The sequence below is a fragment of the Rhinichthys klamathensis genome, unplaced genomic scaffold, assembly GCF_029890125.1.
Source record: "Rhinichthys klamathensis goyatoka isolate OS25496 unplaced genomic scaffold, OSU_Roscu_1.1 h1tg000303l_1, whole genome shotgun sequence".
NCBI lineage: Eukaryota > Metazoa > Chordata > Actinopteri > Cypriniformes > Leuciscidae > Rhinichthys > Rhinichthys klamathensis.
In genome coordinates, this window is record NW_026606822.1 from 2,903,755 (window position 1) to 2,926,615 (window position 22,861).

The following is a 22,861-nucleotide window of genomic DNA, read 5'->3' on the forward strand; positions in this document are numbered from 1 at the left end:
GTTCACAGACATCGACCGGCTTGCTAACACGGTGAAGTGAAAGCTGGTATAGATTTCAGACATGGTTTGATTGCCATATGTTTTTGCAAGAGTAAATCACACGCATTCACAAAAAAAATATGCAACAGTTGGCTATTTACTAAGATGTATTAAATCAGTAATGTTTTGAATATGAATGTCAAAATAAGTACTCTAATCCCCCCCCCCCCCCCCCAAAAAAAAAGATTTGAAGGATTTCACAGATAAAAGAGTTTTACTTAATTATTTTTACTGAATAACTCATGTTTTATTGACAATAATACATTTAAATAATAAATTAGGTTAATACAAAATTTGTACTCATCCACCAGTTTGTAATTTTTTTATTTTTGTTTTGCACTTAATTCTTACACACACACAATGTTATTTGCTAACTAGTTTTAGTTGTCAACTAAAACTATTCATTTTAGTTTATTTCAGCTTAATTTCAATTAAGTAAGAAAAATTATTTGAAATAAAATAAGTTGAAGTACTAACATTACTAAAACTAACATTTAAATAAAAATAAATCTAAGCTAAATAGAAAAAACAGAAACTAATAAAATTGACAAAAGCACATAATTTTAATATAAAAGCCAGGCTAATTCAAACTATTAATAAATACTATCATTTTATATAAATAATAAAATAACAAAAATAACTGGTTATTTGAGCTGTATATTTTTCTAAACCACCTACTTTAGTGGGACTTATTTTCTAGGTTTGAACTTAGTTCATTTATATTAACATCCTTTCCTAGTATGTTTGATGTGAATAGACATAAGAAAAATGGTTCTAAACAGAACCAGATTAGGGTTCTTCAGCTTGTAACAATAGCAGAACCCTTTTATAAGGTTGCATAAAGAATCATGCTTTGTAAGTGCAATAAAGAACCTTAATGGTGTTATGGTAATGGTGGTTTATTTTCATTAATAATATTTTTTTTATATTTTTGTTAATATTATGCTTGCTACCCCTCTATTTACATGGTTTTATAATACCTAGTTGCCTCTATTGTGGTTTTACATTAAAAATGACAGTTCTAAAACAACAGTTATTAGCTGAATACACAATTGACATGCATATACATAAAGAAAAGAAAAAAAACCATAATGAAATAAAGGCCAAATTCCAGTGAAATATCTTCATTATGCTCTATGTGAAATATAGACAAGGTTTACCTGTTTTATATGTAGGCTACCTTTCATTTGTTTTTAAAAACTGAGGAATGGTAGAAACAGCATCCATGAACAGGCCTGTTGCATTTGACTCAATCATTGTATGTTGTAGATTGAAGTAAATAGCAACAGAATGACAGTAAAACCACCACATTTGTTAGAGAATAACCTCTGATGATTGGCAATTTAAACATAGCCATTGACAGCACCCGTGGGCTTCAGCTGTATTGAATTGTACCTTTAAGAAGCGGAATAAAAGGATGACACTGCTAGCTGAGAACAGTCATCTTCTGTTAAAGTCGCATTTTTTCTTCTGTGTGTCTGGCAAGAGAGGCTAAGTGTGTGTGTGTGTGCGTGCTGAAAATGTCACCTGTGCCACCTCAATGAACAATCACAACTCTACTGCAAATAATAAACGCAGAAGCATCACTCATATTTATGAACGCCTCATAACCGATGCTGACAATCTCTGCCTCTCTCAAAGTGCTTCCTGTCAGTTTTTGAATAGATTTATGTATGGTTTAGCCTCAGCAGGGTTGCCAACGTTCATCAGATTGTATGATAACCCTCATTTATGTACTATATTTTAAAATTTTAAGACAAATTTGTAGTTGCTTTGTGGTTGCTGGATTGTTCTGGGTGGTTGCTAAGGTTTTCTGAGTGTCTGTTAGCACACTGCTATATGTAGTTGTAAGGAAGTTTTAAGGAGATGTTGCTAAGGTGTTTTGGGTAGATGTTGTATTTCAAGTACCACAGTATTATCACACTGTACCATGTTACTGTCACAGTAAGGTTTTATAAAGGTAATTATTTGGTCACTACACAAAACAAAGTACCAAAAAGTAACATGATACTGCCCATTAGCTTTGAACATGTACCATAGTAATCTTGGAAGTACCTTGGAGCAGTGATAAAGCTGAAATAAAATAAAATATAAATATACTAAAATATAAAAATTAGATAAAAAAATTAAATGTTGTTTTGACAGCTAACTAAAAAATAAATAAGTTGTAATACTAAAATTACTAAAATTTCAATCAAAATAACTTAAAGCTAATCAAAAGTGACAAAACCACATAACAAAATTACCAAAATTTTAAAATAAAATTAAATAAAAGCTAATTCTAAATATTATAATATTAATAATAAATCATGCTAAAATAACATTGCCTTGGAGCATCAAGGAACCTCCATCTGATACCATCACTGAACCACAGACTAATAAAGTAATTTATTGTGTGAGATATTATGAATAATGCAAGTTTCAGGGATGTGATTGTGCGAGTGAAAAAAGCAGGAATTTTTTTAAGACCCAGTGTGAAGCACTTTTTGTTTTTTTAAACACCTGAATCAGCCATTTACTGCATGAACTACCAGGAACTGTGAAATATATTTAACAGCTATAATTTATTTCTAGTATACAAAACAGGACGCCTTAACATCTTTGGGAAAATGTAGGGCGATAAGTGCTATTCTGTAAATAAAACAACTGTGCTTCCAATACCGATCAATCTCATTCAGTAAATAAAACTCCACTCAAACTTATACAAATCATTGCAGAGAAAGGTTTTGGTCCATGAACTTGAACCTGAACCCACAAGAGGCCTGAAACAGTGTAACAAAATTGCACAAACATGCATTACTTCAAATTATTTGTTTTATTACTGATCTGCATGATTCATGTGGGTCATGATTTTAGGCCGAAATAACCGGAATTTCGGATTAATCCGGAAGAATCACATCCCTGAAGTTTGCTGTGTGTGTGTTCTTGTATATATGGTTTATGAGAACACAAATGTGTATAATGACATGGGTATTAGAACATAAACATGGTTTAAACCAAATGGCTTAAAATTCATTGAAATTCAAAATAAATTCTGTGATGGGTAGGGTTAGTGTAAGGGGATAGAATAGACCGTTTAAAAACCATTACGTGTGTGTGTGTGTGTGTGTGTGTGTGTGTGTGTGTGTGTGTGTGTGTGTGTGTGTGTGTGTGTGTGTGTGTGTTAAGAGTTGTCTCGTATCGTAGCCAATGGTTGAGTTGGTTTTTGTTCAGTGCTTCACTGACCTTTTACCATGTTGTTCCTCCTACCAGCAGGACCCAGGGGAAAGGGGCCGTCTCACGGTGATGACATATTAAGTGCGAGACATCAATGAAACCTGACAGATGCTGGGAGTTAAAGTGAACACAAGTTTGTGTTAGAAGGAGACAACATACGGGAGGAAGAGAGAGAGAGAGTCAAATTAGGGCAGGATTGTTCTCTCCTTCCAAGAAACAAACAACATGTACTTGCAACAGTCGACACCCCTTCTGTTCAAAGCCCCTTCTGCAGAAACCATTATCATGGTGTGAAATTCCAAAAGAGAATTACCATTGTAATGTGTTTCTGTGATGCCCAGAAACCCTCTTGCTCTATTATATGATAGACATTATTAAAGATCTGTACAAGTTCATCAACCCCCCCAAAAATTGACCCACACTGTATTTTTTTTTTTTAATTTACAGGTAACGGTCTGTATTTTTTTTTTTACAGAATTTTGCCATTTTGTCATTATACAGTGAATGCCTGTTATTTTACAGATATTTGCTGTAATTTAAAGGTCCACGATTACATTTACAGGTAATTGCTTGTATTTTGTTTTTACATCAATTTTACGTTTTTTTTTTTAAAGGATACAGTCCTTTTTTAAAGGATACAGTCTAAAGGATATTTTTAGAGGGTTATGTGTAATTTTACATAAATATTAATAAGGGTGGAAAAGAACAAGGAATAACTTTATTCTTATGAACCAATGGACCAATGGTTTAACCAACCCAGTTGCATAAACTCCCACTCATACAAGTCTGGAGAATCATGACTGTTAACGAAGAGGGAGGGATTATCATTAATTTGCCAAAATCTGTAGAGTACAAAAAGACGAAAGGGCAGCATCTCAACAGTGTGACTAGCTGTTGAACAATGGCAGGAAGTTGGTATGCTGTTCAGTCTCTGGCACTTTGTGTTTGGTTCGGTGCTTTCTGTCATGCTGTTCCAAAGTGGAGTAATCTTCCCCAGAATCCTCAAACTCTGATGTTCCAGCAAACAGACCAGCGGTTTCAACAACCAGTTCAACAGCAAGCTAGTCAACAGTTTTCTCCGCAGTTTCAACAGTTAGTTCAACAGCAAGCTAGTCAACAGTTTCCCCAGCCAGTTCAACAGCAAGCTAGTCAACAGTTTCCCCAGTCAGTTCAACAGCAAGCTAGTCAACAGTTTCCTCAGCAGTTTCAGCCTAAGCAGCCAGTGGCACAGGCAGAGCCCCTTGACAAATGTACTGTAGCTGATTATGAGCAGATCCAATGTGGACCACCTGGTATCAGTGGTGCTGAGTGTGCAGCTATCAACTGCTGCTTTAACGGACAGCAGTGTTACTATGGGAAGGCAGGTAAGAGTGTTGAGTCAATGTAAAGGTGTTCATGTTAAACTGATCTTCAGCAATAACCTGCTCTTGTACCTTGTTTCAGTGACTGTCCAGTGTATAAGAGATGGTCAGTTTGTGGTAGTGGTGGCCAGAGACGTTACGCTGCCTCGATTGAGCCTGGATTCAGTCCGTCTCCTGGGTGGAAATGATCCAGCTTGCAGTCCTGTGGGATCCACACCTTTCTTTGCTATATATCAGTTCCCTGTCACTGCATGTGGCACAAGCATGATGGTGAGTAGCTGCTTGTGGTTTTGTTCTGCATGGCTTGGAATGGACTGGATGCCAACGGTTACTATTTGCAGGAGGACAGTGGATATGTGGTGTATGAAAACAGAATGACCTCCTCGTATGAAGTGGGTATGGGACCACTTGGTTCCATCACAAGGGACAGCCATTTTGAGTAAGTGATGCATGCTTTATCATAAATGTTAATCCTGGACAAATGCTACAAGCTCACTGTTTGTTGTCCAGGCTTCTCTTCCAGTGTAGGTACTCTGGTACTTCTGTGGAAGCTCTGGTTGTGGAGGTCAACACTGTTCCTCCACCTCCACCAGTAGCTGCTCCTGGACCCCTCAGAGTGGAGCTTAGACTGGCAAATGGTCAATGTGTCACCAAAGGCTGTGCAGAAGGTAAGTGTTTGTCCCAAGTATATGCCTAAAGCCTTTCTAAAACTCCAGTTTGCAGCAGTTTCAAGTTAAACACTGTATTCTTCCTCAGGGGACGAGGCGTACACGTCCTACTACAGTGATGCTGATTATCCGGTCACAAAAGTCTTGCGGGAACCTGTGTATGTTGAGGTGCACATTTTGGAGAGGACCGACCCCAACATTGTCTTGATGCTGGGACATTGCTGGGCGACATCAACCCCTAGTCCACTCAGTCTACCCCAGTGGGACCTTCTGGTTGATGGGTGAGTAAGGCCAGTCTTTATCCATCTAGTGTGCTGTAAGGTGTTTCTGACTGCCTCTTTGCCTTTCAGATGCCCTTACCAGGATGATCGTTACCTGACCACATTGGTTCCAGTGGCTGGATCATCTGGTCTTCAGTTCCCAACCCATTACAAGCGCTTTGTTGTGAAGATGTTCGCATTTGTAGATCCAGCATCACTGGCTCCTCTGCAGGAAACGGTACAGTACCCAGTGTGTCAGTTTTCAACTGTGTCTTGGTTCCTAATGCCAGCTTTGGTTCTCGTCTCAGGTCTTCATCCATTGCAGTACAGAGGTGTGCCATCCCTCTTCTGGCTCTTGTCAGCAAAGTTGCTCCAGGCAAAGTCAGTGCTTCCTGTTATTTAAACTGTTTCATTTAGCTTGTGTTTTTAAAAGTTGTTGGAGTTAATTTTATTTCTTTGTTTTCTTTTACTTTTAGGAAGGGGCGTTCGTTTAAACACTACCACTTCTGGCCAAACTGTGGTTTCTAGTGGAGAAGTGAGACTGATTCTATGAGTATTTAATAAATGATATTAAACTTTGACCTTGTCTGACCACATTTTGTGCAACGCTGTGGACGGTTGGAATGTTTATCATATAATTTATCAACAAATAAAGCAAATAGGGTCCATTTTGACTTAATTAGATTTTTGTGACTAAAGCTGCAGCCTCTATAGGTGATTTTTGCAATGTTTCTTTCTGGTCAGTCATATTGTTTTAGAGCCGATATATGATGTCATGATCACAATAGGGTATTATATTTTTCTGTATTCATTTTGTTCAGTTGATGCCTGCCTGTGGAAGCAATGGCTTTTCCTGCTAGGAGAGCACACAACATATGGGATTAGAGACATAACAGCAGGTGACAACAGCATCTTTATTTATTTTTTACCACACTGGCCTCCTGTACAAACACATCCTCCACTATCCTGTCAAAATGTATATTTTAAAGAAACTCTTACCTTATTTATCTCAAATGCATACTAGTTAAGTATCTTGGTGAATCTGAGCACATTGTTGAGATATCTCTTCGAAACTCTACACTTTTAAAAATAAAGGTTCAAAGGGGGCTTTTGCAGTGATACCATTGAAGAACCATTGTGGGTTCCCCAAAAGAACCTATCAGTGAACAGTTTTTTTTCTTTGTGAAGAACATATTAAAAATCTAAAACTTTTTCCACTCTAAAGAACCTTTAGTGGAATAGAAAGGTTCCATAGATGTCAAAGGTCCTTCATGGAACCATTAATGCCAATAAAGAACCTTTATTTTTAAAAGTGGAGATTAATGGGGTCTTTTTCTCAGGTGAAAAATCAGGCCATTGGTAAAAACCTCTATTTGCTGCTTAGGAGAAACAACTGAGATATTAAAGATTTCATTTGTGGTATTTCTTTCCTGTGGAGCGCCGCAGTGTGGATGGCCTATATTTTCTGGTCCAATTGTCTGCATTTTTTATTAACATACTGTCTTACTCTGAAGGCAACTTGTAAAAGTGGAGCTCAACTGACATCCAGGTCAAGAGGATGTGGGCCATAACACTTTTCATTTTGCAGACTCATTGTCAGTCACCAGCATCTCAGTCCAGAGCGGGGGCCCATGGTTTGCCAAAGCTTTTCAAATTTTAATTACTTAATAGTACTTCGATAAAGGTAATTACAGTAAATATATGGTTATTTGATTAAAAAAAAAAGAGGCCCTTGCTGTGAAAAGTGCCACACACACACAAACCCAAGTGATTGTCTGGTTCTTTTTTGGGGCATGTCGTATTGAAGCTTTGCTTGATCACATCATTTTACCAACCAAGCAAAAAAAAAAAAACACTCAGTCTATCACAGTATAGCAAAATCCACTTATCGGATTTACAAAGCGCTGTGTCCAAGGGCCAATCCCTCTAACAGCTTTTAATATCAACATAGTGCCGCACATTTATCTCTCTTTCTCTGTCTATCTCACCGTCTCTCTTGTTTTCCTAATATGCTGACTTCCCCTTTCGTTTTGGCATTTAACTTCAGTTTATGACAAATATTTGTTGTAATGCCACGTGGGTCGCCACAAAATGTCTGATTTACACATGCACGCAAACCAACTGAGGTAAGAACTGGGATTAATTCCACAGATTTATGTAATTCCCTGGTGAGCCTGCTTTTGGCATCTTAAAGGGATAGGTCACCCAAAAGGATTTTTTTTTTTTTTATCACTGTATTATCTATATTATAACTACTAAAGCTTATATTGATTTTATCCAAATATTTTTGTGCCAAACTTGCATTAGTCGTGTCTAAAAAAAGACTTTGGTAATCTGTAGCTGTTGATTTGATAGACATGAACCCACAATCATGACCATGGCTGACTGATGCCCGTAAACATGAAACAGACGGGTGCTCTACAGGAAGTGAAGAGACCAACCTCGATAGTCCGTCTCAGACTGTGTGACATTTAGAGCTGTACATTTAGAGCTAATTTCAGGTGTTTAATGTATATGCACACAGCAGGAGGTGTAATGTCACAGATCATCTCATCCAAGGTGCCAAACTGAACCAATTCATGGTTAATGAATTATCCCAAATTGAAAGCTATTCTTAGCCAGTCTGCCTACTGGACATACTACCGCAGCTCGCATCAAGTACAGCTTTTTAAAGGGATAGAGGGAAACTCTTAAAGGGATTCAAAATGAAAATTCTGTCAACATTTACTCATTTGCAACAGTTAACTGGACCCATTGACTTCCTTATTATTATTTGTTTCCTACTATGGAAGTCAATGGGTCCAGTTAACTGTTGCAAATGAGTAAATGATGACAGAATTTTCATTTTGAAGTGAACTATCAATTTAATACAATAGTCAAGAAAACGTGTTTTTCTGATATCCTTAAAGGTCCCCTGACATGGGGTTATTTTATTATTTTATAATGTTTCCTGGGTTGCCCTTATAATGTTAGTATGTTTTTAGATCAAAAATAGTCATAATTTAGAAATAAAAGGCAATTTTCCTAGCCTGATTTTAGCCTCTAATTTGAATGCTCTGTTTGAAGGGGCGTGTCTGCTGTGGGATTCAGTGTAGCCGGCCACTGCTGTGATTGGCTGACATGCTTGCATATGAAATAGCTACATATTACATGTGAAACTCTCTTGAATACTTTTACTACAGCGATTATACGTTTTTACTATTACAGCTATCGAGATTAACGAATTGTGAGAAGTTTTTTAAGTATTTAGATCTATTCCCATCACATAAAATGTTGCCGTGATGAGCATTGAGCAGATGACAGTCTGTTGATCGCGAGAATGAAAATCTTATTATTGCAACGCAGTTTCTGCTCTCTCTAATGCTTTCACCAATGCAAACACGATGATGAAAATACAGTAAGAGCTTCGTTGTGCAGTGTAACGTGTGTCATTGATTTCATAACGAGTTGTCCAGATAAACTCGGGCTGTGTGGAAAAAGATTGTTCTTTGATCGCTTTCTGTATAATTTGTTCAGAATTTAAATAAGATTATTTTCATCCTACTAAAAGAAACGATGTGAAGTTGCTATTTTAGTCACTGGCTTGACTTACTGATGCATAAACAGTATTGAATGATTTTGAGAGAAAGATTAACTTACCTGTCTGAACTTGAACAATTAGGCTACACATCAGAAATTGTTGCTTGGTAGCTCGATCGATTTATTTTCAGACGTTCATCGAGTTGAGGAAACAGTCGTCGGTGTTTGGACCATATACAAAACTTTGGGAAGTTGTGTCGGCGCATTTCCAGAGAAAATCAAATTAGCCCACTGTTTCTTCAGAGGCTCGGATGAAGGAACTAAAAAATACTTTTGTGTTCATTTGTACATCCGAACACTGATCAACTGCCATGCTTCGCTCGTTTGCAAGCCATGATATCTCTCGAGGAAAAACTCAAATCTCAAAGCTATTTCTCTAGGAAAAACTAAAATCGCGCCGGTGCGTTCGTACTTCCTGTACCTAGCTCGTTTTCTCATGGGCAAGCCAAATTCTCCGGGCGGGCAAAGCAAAGAAAGGGGAGGTAACCTTTCCTCGTTATGACGTCATAACGAGGAGATTCAAGATCAGCGCGTCTGAGCTGCAGAGAAGAGAAAAATAGCCAAAGCTCGGTTTACATATGGGTTTACACCGATTGAAAATTCTAGACACGAGGGGACCAAATACAGGCTAGGGGAACTAATATTAATGTTAAAAAACCTCAGAAAGTGAAAATTTTATGTCAGGGGACCTTTAAAATATAATCAAACCAAATATATAATGCATTTTGACAGCATCCATTAGTAAATGGGCTGCCATTAAAATAAACATCCTCTTTGTGTTGTCAGCGTCCCGATGTCTCAACAGATAAAAACCCTCTTAGGCTGTCAGAGATTTTATTTTTCTTGTTTCATCTCCAGCTTTTTACTAAAACCGTTGATACATGCTGACTTCTTGGTAACGTATGTATTCTAATTTCTAACTTTATTATTGACAAATATTTTGCTTGTCCTGAAAATGACCATGTTTGTTTTTTTTGTTTTTTTGTTAAAGCTGATTATATATAATAATAATAATATATAAATGTAAAAAATAACCCTGGAAATGACGAATGATGGACAGTTCTTTTTTTTTTTTTTTTTTTTTTTTATATAATTCATGAAATAAATTCTATAAATAATGTTGAAAAGTTTGTGACTTCATATAGAACAAATTTAAAAGTTGAAAAAAGGTTGTTCTTTATAGTTCTTTTTAATTTTAAAACCACATCTCTATTTCTTAGTCCATCAAATCCTTTGCTTCTATTCCTTATTTTTCCAGATGTTTATTATGCAACAGCTTTTTTGTTTAGACCCGCATCATTTCAGTTACTGAAACACTGCTTAATTCAGAATCCTGTTGGCTTTACCATGATTTTTTTATGATAATCCTCTAATCTTGTTATGTTGATGGCTGTGTGAGTTGAGCAACATGCACAGATGTAATCTCACCCGTTTACTCCTGGTGTCTGTTATTTGCGTTGTTTCCTAGGCTGCTGATAGTCTGAATGACGGGCATCTCATAAAAGGAGCTGCAGAGCCACACACTGATTTACTCTATGTAAAATTGTAGCAGCTCATGCTCTAAAAACGGTCCCACTTTTAGGACACTATTGGTTGCCACACGAGAGAGTCCCCTTCGAGTCGACCTATTTAAACACATCCTACACTGAACTCAGACTGGGTTATACAACAGTCTGGAGGTTAGTCAATGAGTGAGTTTATATATGTGCAACAAAACACTGATAACTATGAAACATCAGCTTATTGTGAACCCAGAATATGCAAACAACACTGAACCTCACTGACTTTCATCGTATGGACAAAAAGACTTTGTATCCACACAAAAAAAGAAAGTCATACAGGTTTAGAACGACATGGGGGTGAATAAATGATGACAGAAGTTAAAGTTGCCCCTATTATGCTATTTTAAAGGTTCCTAATTTTGGTTTGGAGGTCTCCTAATAGATTTACATGCATCGAAGGTAAAAAAATCAATAAATAAAAAACACTTTAATTTTCTCATATTATACATTGCACATCACATTTCTCAAAGAGCCCGAAAACGGTTTCGTTCTAAACCCCTCCTTACCAAGAGCCTACTCTTCTCTGATTGGTCAGATGGCCCAGTCTGTTGTGATTGGTGGTCTACCGCTTACTGCGAGTGTTGGAGGCTAGGCTTCCTTAGCACATAATACACAGTGATACAAACAGTAACGATGGCTTCATTTTTTCCGTATCAATTCCAGTACGAGTCCTCATCTTTTTGAAGTGGAGGCAAAGTGGATTTGCAGCGCTGAAAACAGCTTCTTCTCGACGTGTCGACAACATGAACCAAACTCTTCCAGTCTCAGCTACAAATAGTGTTTGAGGGCGGGGCAAAGTAGATGTCATTCACGGGCAGCCAATTAAAGGGGTCATATAATGGTACATGCACTTTTACAAGTTGATTGTACTGAAATGTGTGTTGGCAGTGTCTGTACACAACCATCATATAATGATAAAAATCCATCCAGTGGTTTTGTTTTAATCTCCTTATATGTTTTCCCCTGCCTCAAATCAAGCCGTTCGACCGTGTGACGTCACACGGTCGGAAGCCCCTCCCACGATTGTTGAATGACAGCCGCGTTTCAACACAGACCCGCCCTCGCTCGTGAGCGAGCTGTCAATCATAGTCTGCACGGACCGGCGCGGTCATTGTTGATATGCTGGAGCACTGTCTATGAGCAGAATGGCGTCTAAGCGATTGTGGTGTTCTGTTCTTGGGTGTAATAACGAACACAGCAGTCATTTTAATGTTCCTAAATCCGAACCGCCGAAGACGCAGTGGCTGAGTTTGTTTTCGAAGGGAATATTCCCCACAAGCAACGTCAATGCTCTCATGTTTGCGCGAATCATTTCACACCAGACTGCTTTATAAACGAGGAGGTATAAAGCTGGTTTTGCTAAGAAGATGCTCCTGAAAAAAGATCGGTACCAGATATTCGTGTTCCTGCTGAACCTCTAGAACAACTGAAGTGAGTGTAACGTTTTATTAAACTTTATATTAATATTTATATTAATCATTGTAAATCGCTAGCTGCACGCTTCACAATGAATGCGTCTAAGGTTTACACTCAGGGTACATTATGGCATGTTTTCTATATGTATGACGTTCTCAATATAATGCATAATCCCACGTTTATACTGAACAACGTGTTATGGATGGTTATTGTGTTATTGTGTTACAAACGGTGTACGCCAGAGCCGGCTCTGGGGTATGCACAGAACAGAGAGGCGGGGTGAGCAAAGCTCATGATCATTTAAAGTCATATACACTGAAACGGCGTGCTGAAAACAGAGCTGTTTTTTACCAGGTAAAAACAATACTAATTTTCTTACAATACTAATGAGAATTTTTAATTAAAGTATATTACAAACTTTTAATTTAGACCCTAAAGAATCATATTAGCTTGTACAAAAATGGCATTATATGACCCCTTTAAGACAATAGGCTAGAATTATGCTAATTTATTACATTGTTAACAGGAAGTAAGACTGGAATCGCTGACGACTCGTTAGTCAGTTCTGATTTGATTCTTTCTTTTAGGAGACTTTATTTGTTGTGCACTTTGATCTTTAAAACTGTGCAAACATTTTTACATTCACAAACATCTACTGTATATTACACTCTACATTAAAGGCAATATCTGAAAAAGCATAATAAGGGCACTTTAAGGTTTAGCATGTATATTACGTCCAGTGTCGCCAACTATTTCCAATGTAAAGTAGCCAAAGCCTGCTCAAAAACTTGCTAAATATAATATATTGGCAAATGTCCACTCATGTTCAATGTTCTCATTTACATATTTTCTGTCAGACGATGGAGTGACTGGCATGTTAACCAAGCAGTCCAAAAAGTCACTAGATTTGTCCCTAGTCGCTTTTTTGAAAAAAGTCGATAATGGGGTCTGTAAAGTCACTAAGTTGGCACCACTGATTATGTCCAAGTGCACAGGTGTGATGTAGTAATATGAGTGAATCTGTGCAGAAATGGACACAGTGTGTTCTGTCATAATGTTGAGAAAAAATTAGTCTTTATCGAGCTCTAATGCGAGTTGCTCCAAAATAGGCCCAGACCACCTGTGTGTTTACATGTGCAATCAGTGCGCCACTCGCTGAGACACACCGCGCCACAGGACAGCAGCAGCAGCTTTCACATCCTGTGGATAACACATTTGTGAAGCGAGCTGATTTCACTCTCGCATTCTGTTTCAACTTTGGATCAGTAATTTAGGTTCAACAAGACTCAGAATGTAAGTTGGACCCAAGAAAGTATCAAAAGAAATTTTATTTCATGATAATATTAGTAAATGACCATTGACACATTGATAAATAAATATTAATATGAATTATTTTCAATTAAAGGTGCTATATGTATTTTTTAGCGGCCTCTATCGGTGATGTTTCAAATTGCAACCAATTTTTACAAGAGCGTTCGTGCTCTTGCGCGTGCTCGAACACAAGAGCGAGCACTCATGGTACCGGCCACACTGAGACTTTCAACACACCGGAGAAAGCATCACACAACATGCCGGAAACTCATGTAAACTCCCACTGCAACGTTACAATAAACAATAATAGGCTACTTTTATCAGCTTGACGTTGAACTAATGCTCCATGCTCGTACCATGATAACGTTACATTGACTGCATTTAGCCGACATGTGGTGTTATCTAGCATAAGGCATTTCACTAACTATTCGTGTATCTTTCACAATCAGCAATGTCAACATAGGTGAATGTATGTGATAACGAAAACGGTTAGTGAACTAGACTGAACAATTTCAGTGTAACAGTAAGATCGTAGGAAGTAACATTACACTGAACGTGTCTGGAAATGTGTATTATAAACAATATGATAGTAGTGGGATGAGTGTACATAAAATAAAAGTTACATCCTAAAGCACCTACTTTTTGTTATCCTAGAACAGTCTTTTGTATTCATTTCATATCTCATGTATGTTGTAGTTTACCTTGTAATTTCATTACAGTTTACCATTATTTATTTCAGCATATCTGAAAACTTGTAATTTATCACAATAAAAATAGCGGAGGTCTCTCCATAATTCAGACGCTCTGCCGATGTTGATCCGTGTTTTCGTCCTAAGTCGATCTGATTCACGTTTGGCCTGACGAGCTTCAGCAGAAACATTTTTGTTTTGTTTTTTATATTTATGTGGAGTTTGTGTTGGAGTGTGTGTTGTGCTGGAGGCAGGAGTGTTTGGTGTTATCTGACTCCATGTCGTTAGCTGCAGTGCCGTCGCATAGACTGTATATAAAAAGGAGAGAGGCTCGGGAGCGCGCGTGCACGTCACATCCGATGGCTTTCGCAGAAAATCCGACCCGGAGACTTCACATAGAAATAGGAATACTAGCCTTCAGAGGTAATAGCAAAACCCGACAAGTGGATCATTGTAATGTGTGATTACAACCCCTTCACACACAGGCAATAAAAAAAAGGATTCATTTTAGAAGAAAAGTTCCATATAGCACCTTTAATTGAAATGTATTCCCCCCCAGTTACAGGTTATGGTGGTCACCACCCAACAGTTGAGAACATCTGGTTTAATGGCACAGAATTATCGCTCTCTTCAGGTTTGTTACACCGTAATAAAATATTTTACACATTGAGTGTGCACAACATGACCGCACATTTGAAACGCATTGGTCAACCATTCAAATCTTTATAGTATGGCTTAATTTGGAATAGCATACTACTATTCTACTCTCATTATTTCTCCTATATCTTTATATGTCAGAAATAGCAAGAGTAATATGTTCAGAATCAAATAACTGCCTATTGCTTACTACATATTGCATAGTATGTGTAACGGAGGCAAGCTAGTAAGAGCTGGGCAAGTAAACCTCACTCCCCTGGCCTCAAGAGGTGCACTATAGCGACTGATGCAAGAGACTACTATGGTCTTTAGCGTCCTTGTTAGTGCGCCCGCCTTTTTTTTATAAACAGTATGCATAACAGAATGTTTTAATATACATTTAAAACATTATTGTGCTACATTTCTGTCATGATTATTTTGTGAGTGGCATCTAAAATGTTTTTTTTTTATTGTCATCTTGTGCAAAATATGCTAAAAAATAACTTGGCGTTACCAGATATTATTGGCCACAATGGAAATAGAAGGTCAAGTTGAGTGCATTGCATTGTGGGATACAGCATCCCACGCAGTCTCCTCTATTATATACTCACATTGTAGTAAATGTCGAAAAATGAACACAGAAATAGAGTACCTATATACTGCAGAAATTGCAGTCCAATTATTGTTAAATCTTTTCGGTAATTGAAATAAAGCTGAAATAAAAATATAAATTATTAAATGGAAAAACTTAACTTAAAGAACGTAAATGAAAATGAGAAATGTTGCCTAACTATTAATAAATAAATACTATAATAAATCATACTAAAATAACACTGAGAAGGAGTAGCCTTTCCAAAAGTATGCTGAACACGTTTCTACCCTCATAGTGTGTCCCAAAGATCAGCGCCCACAAAAATAGAGGGAACAGTTGTGTCTGTCCTAATAATAATCAAATAATAAAGGGTTGAGGATGGATAAATTACATGAGCATTGTTTTTTAACTGTTTCCCCTCCTTCTCTGCCATTACCTTCAACATTTACAGAGGTCATCACCTTGCAATCAGGTAGCTGGTGTGTGTGCGTGTTTCTTGTCATCAAACAGCGCAAAGTAATTAAATAGGTGCCCAGGAGACACAATTCTCGAGCAGAACGAAATGAGGATGTCTCTGCCGATGTGTCCTTGTGACATCTTTGGTGGAACGGTAGAAGGAAGCGAGAGAGAGAGGGAGAGGTACGGCTGCATCTGGATGTTGAGCACTTGCTGATGTTGTGGGATTTGGGAGAGGAGCTAACATAAATCATTCCGGTGTAATTTGCGCTTACACTGGCTGTCTACAGTAAAGGTCGAGCACTCTCTCTCTGTCTCGCTCTTCATGTTGGTGATAGTGAAAAGCAAAGTAGGGAGGAGAAACTGCGGTTTCGTTTGTTACTGTCTGAGGTGCAGATGTTATAGTCTGGTCTCAATTGACAATGGTTCGTCTTTGAGAGCCACTGTCCTCCTCCAGCACCACTCTCATCAGCACCATCTTTCCCCCTTCACATCTCTAGAAACTTCTTTTGTGTTCCACAAATGTTGCTAAATTGAATTTATTAGAATTATATTATTTATTTTTAAAATATTATATATATTATCTATCGATCGATCCATCGATCTATCTTCTTTCTTTTTTATAGGCCAGAAACAAGTACACAAACATAGATGCAAACTGTGTGCACTCCTTCAGGGGTCTATGCCATTTAACCAGATGTGCTAAGCTATATATATATATAATATATTTATATATATATATATTTTTTTTTTTAGTAATATTCAAGTAGTTATTCAGTAACGAAACAAGTTCATCTGAAAAGAAATTGACAGTTTGCACTTTGCAGTGCACTATAATGCGGCTCTTGAGGTAATGCTGAGAATGCAGTGTGTACGTTGAGTTGTTGTTTAGGTTCGGAAAGTTTTGCATCAAGGGCATAGAAGCGAGACATCCGAGCTTGGTCAGGGTTTGTCAGTCTCTATTTTAAACACATTTAACTTTTCTATAGTAAATCTACATATTCACACTATGACTACAAAGAGCAGCAATACGAGATACATCCATTGACTGCAAAAGGATAGATCACACGCAGATTGTAAGGGCTGGGCTGGGCTGAGCTGCGTCTGTTTTGCGTTAAACTTAACAATAAACACGTTGAAAATGTTTTATAAACGCGATATTTTAAAGTAGGCTTTTATAAATCAAATAAATAAAATAAATTACTCACCATCTGCTTCAAAAGAGACATCAATTGGTCTGTTATCCGCCAAAATGCAGATCCATCAAGTGACAACTTGAGATTGGGGAGACGTTAGTAAGTTTGATTGGATTTATAATTTATTTACAAAAATAACTATTTAACATTTATTAAAAGACTTAAATTATATTTTCTGTCTTTTCTTTAGAGTTGAAAATATCATTTATTTTGTAAAAAAAAAAAAAAAAAAAAAAAAAATTTGCTTGCATTCCCGTTAAAATTCAAAGATGGCGCTGCTGTGAATAAGGTCTATGGTTTACATTTGTGTACTACTTCAGTATGTTTTGGGCCTGACACACACACAAAGGCAGCATTTTGTGATTTTTTTTTCAGTTTAGGAAACTAGAAAGCAGTACATAACATTGGATTAACATGAACTTTGTATGCTATTTGTCCACTGATTATTTGCATGGACCATAGACTGTAAAAAAAAAGATAGGTCTGGACCTACAGGAAATATATCTTCACCAAACGGCTACGTTTACAGTAATGACTGAATTGGAACAACTGGTTTGCGCACACACACAAACATATTCACCCAAAAAATGCATATTACTCACAGACTGCACATCTCCACAGAATCATGTATCAGACTGACCTAGAAAACAGGAAAGCCATCATCATCCACTGCCGCCTCTACAAAGAGCTCAAAGGAATGCAGCCGCCACCTGCTCTTGGCATAAGCAAAGCACATTATGATCATAGAGCTCCATTGGTTTTATATATATATATATATATATATATATATATATATATAATAGTATTGTTACTGTTGAAAATGTTTCAGCAGTGTCAGAAGAAATTGGGCTAGAGGAAGATGCCTTGCAGTACAAGTGTTATTCACAGCAGATGCTATATGTCTCACAAACACCTGCTAAGGCCACCCTCTCTTGTTCCCGTATAACCTCATTTGTTGGTGCCTGCTCACCTACTGGGTTGGTTTTGAGCACATCCAAGGACACCGATGCATGCAGGCTGTCTCTATTTACCAGTGACTAGAGAGAGAAGCAAATAACGCAGCCAGCTGTTTACCACCGAGGGCCCAGTACCTGCTGGTATATATGTGAATTAATTTTACCAGGACATGCTGAGTCAGAAAGCAATTTACAGATGTCGTCCCACCACTATATATCTCTGGGAGGGCTGCGGGGCAGGCGTGTCTTATGGGATAAGCATTGACGATTTAGATCAAAGATGGATATGTATAAATATATTCTCCATATTGCCCTTTGGGGCTGATGAATATTTCATTTTGTTTCTTTGCATTGCAAAATCAAAATTGTGGTTTTGATAACAAATTGTATGGGATACTGTACTATCCTCACTATGTGTTTAATGTAGATTTATAAATTACAATGCTCCATCATTTACTGCTGACATGCGATGAGTAAAACTACAAAATAGAAAATGCTAATGCAAGAAAAAAAATTCTCCATAACAAAATGACTATTGATTTCAGTTGCTAAAACTTAAATTCCTGTTTAGATTTTATTCGGAATAACATGCACCGATGAATTCTTCACAATAAGACCAATAACATGCATTCATAAAGAAAATAGGGTTCATTTTGATGTCACGTTGTGTGTTATATTTTTTTAAGTAATCTGATTCTTATATCTGACAAATGCAAGTGACTTATTATGTGATGACTTGTGCAGAAACTCTCTGTTCTGTTCCTCACTGCAGTTGCCAACCACAAGTTCTTGGCACTCGTTTTAAGAGTGCCATCGGTTTCCTCCGGTACACATCAACCTAGATTGCTGAAAATGGAGCAGCCTGCTGCCAGTTAATATAGAAATTGGGGCTCTGAGGACGATGCCGTGTCTTTCATGTCTGATATCCTCGGCTAATCATTAAAACCTGGAGGATGAAGGACAGGCTAAGTGTGTCAAGTGTGTCACTGGTTCACATCCCGAGACCGTAATGTTAAACAGAGAGAGGCAGTAACTACATGCTAGACCTAGACTGAACCTGAAGTACAGGCCCGTTACTTAATTGAAATCAATCAAATACTTTATAGACTGTAAAGAAACACCAGAGGAAATGCAATTAAGGAAAACTAATGATTTCATTTGTGCTAAGGAGGTTCTTCAGACTAACGCCTGTTTTTTAAAACTCCTTGTCACTTATCGATCAACTTTAATTGTTTTTAAGTCGGATCTTCCATAGCATTTCATGCTCACCTTTTCCCCCTGTAAAATCCTGAAGTGCAACTAATGCAACAACACTCTGATCTTCAAATAAAAAAATACAAGCATGTGAAAGCATTATTCACATATTCATTACAAAAAAAATGTTTAAGTTGTAAATAAAACAAAGATTATTGGAGTACATTTTACAAGAAAATACTATTTCATTCTTTCTACATCAAAATTTCCCATTTAATTTGAGGTTACTTGTCATTTCTTTGTGAAATGTACTTGTAATTTTGAGGGGGAAAATATCAAATTAAAAACTAATTTGCTGTTTTTTATTATTTTGTAAAGTAACTAATGAGTTGCACCCTTTGTTGCAGCTGCAGGTGCAAAGGATTATGAGAAATACAAAGTTCTGTCATTAAACACAAGATGGCGCAGGCTGATAGGTCCTTAACTCAAAAGGCCTTCAATCACGTCTTTCTCTACAGGGCACAGCTGATTGGTTCCTGTAATAACATCAGCAGCCAATGAGCTCGCTGCTCAACCTTCAATTATTGGTCAGCATTTTCTGTAGCAGTTGCAGCATGCTTTCAGAAACCCTCCACCTTCCCCAGCTCCACCTGTATAGATCTACTATATGAGTAATTCAAGTATGCTGTATTGTACAGCGGCAGCATGTCTTTCTTGCTCACAGCATGCTCTGCAGCAGCAGCAGCTCTATTTTGCCAAGACCAAACATATCAACATTGTCATATCCATTACCATGCCAAACAATCCGAGAGTTGTCTTGACAGAAATGGTCCAAAAAAAAAAATCAGTAACATGCCAAAAAAAGCCATATGCTTTGACTGAAATGTAAGCCAATAATCAGCAATGGTCTAAAACAGATTCCAAATGTAGAAAGTAACACCCTGGCAACCAATCAGAACACTCAAGCAACTGCATAGCAACGTGTTGACAACCACAGTGATTGAGTTTTGCATTAGCAGGCACAATTCACTTTTCTTCCGAAAATCTAGTTTCTCATCCACGTTCCATGCAAAGATGATATATACCATTCTGCTGTGCTTCACTCCTTCCTTTGAATTGTTTGGCTGTCCGTAATTTGTGTTCATTTCTAACAAGGGAGTGATTAGGAGCTAAAAATGGCATGCTAGCATAAAAGCTATATCATGTGCTAGTATAGTTCTGTTCTCTCTCCATGGCATGCATAGTAAAGAATCTCCACCTCTCTCCATTATGTAGCTGAACAATTCATGTCTGCTATTGTCCAACACTATTATGTTCGCTCTTCAACATGAGAGGCAAACAGTGTGTCGTCTGAGGCTTAAATACAACCAAGAGGAAAAAAGACTAAAGTGACAAGTCAGCTTAGACCACTAGTAGCATCCACAATAGGCCTAAATCATAACTGCATTTGTACTTCTTCTGAGGAAAATGTGAGTGTTATTTGACTGTGCAAAAGCTACTGCCACAATGCTATGGTGTTGTGAATGGGTGCCAGGATGTTGCTAAGTGGATGTTAAGGTATTCAGAGTGGATTTAGTGCATTATTATGGTTGCCAGAGAAACTAGTGGGCGGCCATCTTTAGAATTTTGTCTTTGAACTTAGTTTTTGCGGTAGCTCATGTATATTGGCATCGCTGTTGAAGAGTAATTAATTAGCTGGTGAAGTGGATTTACTTATTGTAGAGTTAACGAAAGTTATCATGAGCATTGCAATGTTTGAAGCGGATGTCATATCAAATGTCAGTAGACCGGGAAGATTTTAAAACGAGAGGTTCATTCATAAATCCGTAAGATATTACCTTCAATTTGTGGAAATACAAATCAGAAGACAGTACACAAGGAGCGCCATGCGGAAAAGGAGCGAGGCTACATGTGTGTATATATTAGATTTGAACTTAGGCTTACATTTAGGCTTGAACTCAAACTAAAAGCTCATTCAAATATTAATAAATATAATACTATATAATATAACACAGGTTTGTGTTCCTAACCCTGAATAGCTTTTGCGCAGAGCTTTCATAACAACAGCAACTATAACACATAGAGGCATATACGTACTTTGTCTTTGATTTATGAATAGGTGACCAAGTCAGCATCAACACATCCTTCCATTGCTTAACAAATAAATCTGCTTGAACATGCCTTAAGCAAGTCTGTATAGATTTCCCTGGAGACTCGAAGCTATTGATATTATTCTCTAGTCCCTACAGGCAACACAGACTCGTCACTGTACAGCAGCCTCTGTTGTGCTGGATTCTTTTTTTAGGTTTATTTCAAGATATTTCCATTAGGCTTTAAAAAAAACGGTTTTCCCCTCATTTCTATAATTTATACATCTACTAATTTTAGACATTTGGCTTCAGAATGTGTTGTTGATGGATATTTAAAAGATAAGCTTAAATTTTTAATGAGCGTTCATAATAATAAAGAGCTATTTTAAAAATGACCATGTTCAGTTATTCCATGTCTTTTTCACTCATCTGGGTTGCTTTCCCAAAATAACCCATCCCTAATTTTGGGTCTGAGTCATATATGATATAGCATCGCTGAAAAGCTTTCAATTGGTCGCTGTTGCAGTATCTGTTTAATTAAACAATAAGTTGTTGTTTTTTCCCAAACAGGAGAAAAGAAATCTGGTAATTCATGCATCAAATTTGGTTGCTCTAGTTTGCCTACGAGCGGATGACTGAGAGTGTTGTAATTTCTCATATGCATGCATAAAATTACAAAGAGGACATTGTTTGCAAAAAATATGCATTAGGTTTACTTGCGTGCTTGTGATTTAATCAGTGTGAAAGGTTAAAGGCCATCTTGATCATTGCAATTCTAAATGAATGAAGTGAATGATTAATTGATTGCCTGATAGAAACTTTTTTTTCCTGCAGATAATCACAAAATCATTATTATTATTGATTATATGATCCATTATTATTGATAAGCTTTTGAATCCAGGTCTTACGTCATGTCATGTGCTTGAAAACAATCCCAGCTAACAGGGACTCCAATTATTATTTTCAGTAACATTCATAGAACATTCGCTCAGAGTGCGGTCTTTAATAATTCTCTCAAAATGTTAGCATAAACATTACATCATCATGGAATGTTTTAGTTGGACAATCGTTTAACGTTTTTTTAAATGTTAATAATTGTTGCAGAACATCCACACATTCAAAAGTAACAGTTGCACATTATTTTACAGTACGTGCACTTGTAGAAAGGTTAATAATAAGGTAAGGTTATAGGTTTTTAGGGGAACATGAGGACTGTAAAATAAAGTGCTACCAAAGTAACGTTCCCATAATGTTTGCAAAATGTTCCCTTAACGTTCACATAACAATTTTTTTAAAAACATATAAAGAATTGACGTTTTGAAGAGAGAACATTTAATGTTTTCATAACTTAATTGGAACATCTGCTAAATGTTCTGAGAATATTTTTTTTCTAAGATACATAAATGATATAAAAAAAAATCTGTCAAATACAAGATTGCAGCTTAAATTCAAATGGTCTTTGCATGCTTATTTTGATGACATAATAGACATATCAAAGCTCTATATCTGAGGAGGAACACAATACAGAAATATATTCAACATAATTTTCATAGATCATCAGACTTGATTATTATGCATGATGCGATATAGCATGTATGAATGCAAGTATTAACAAATGAAAAGGTTATGTGTCTTCTGTC

General features: G+C 37.0%; 1 protein-coding gene across 1 annotated transcript; it reads left to right on the plus strand.

The window, feature by feature from the left end:
* Positions 1-4,156: 4,156 nt before the first annotated feature.
* On the plus strand, positions 4,157-6,114 carry LOC130104039 (zona pellucida sperm-binding protein 4-like). Its single transcript, XM_056270425.1, has 8 exons — positions 4,157-4,619; positions 4,699-4,886; positions 4,958-5,055; positions 5,127-5,284; positions 5,373-5,565; positions 5,635-5,782; positions 5,853-5,925; positions 6,021-6,114. Exons 1-8 carry the CDS (start codon positions 4,157-4,159, stop codon positions 6,095-6,097), a joined length of 1,398 nt encoding a protein of 465 aa, XP_056126400.1. The 3' UTR covers positions 6,098-6,114.
* Positions 6,115-22,861: the final 16,747 nt, after the last annotated feature.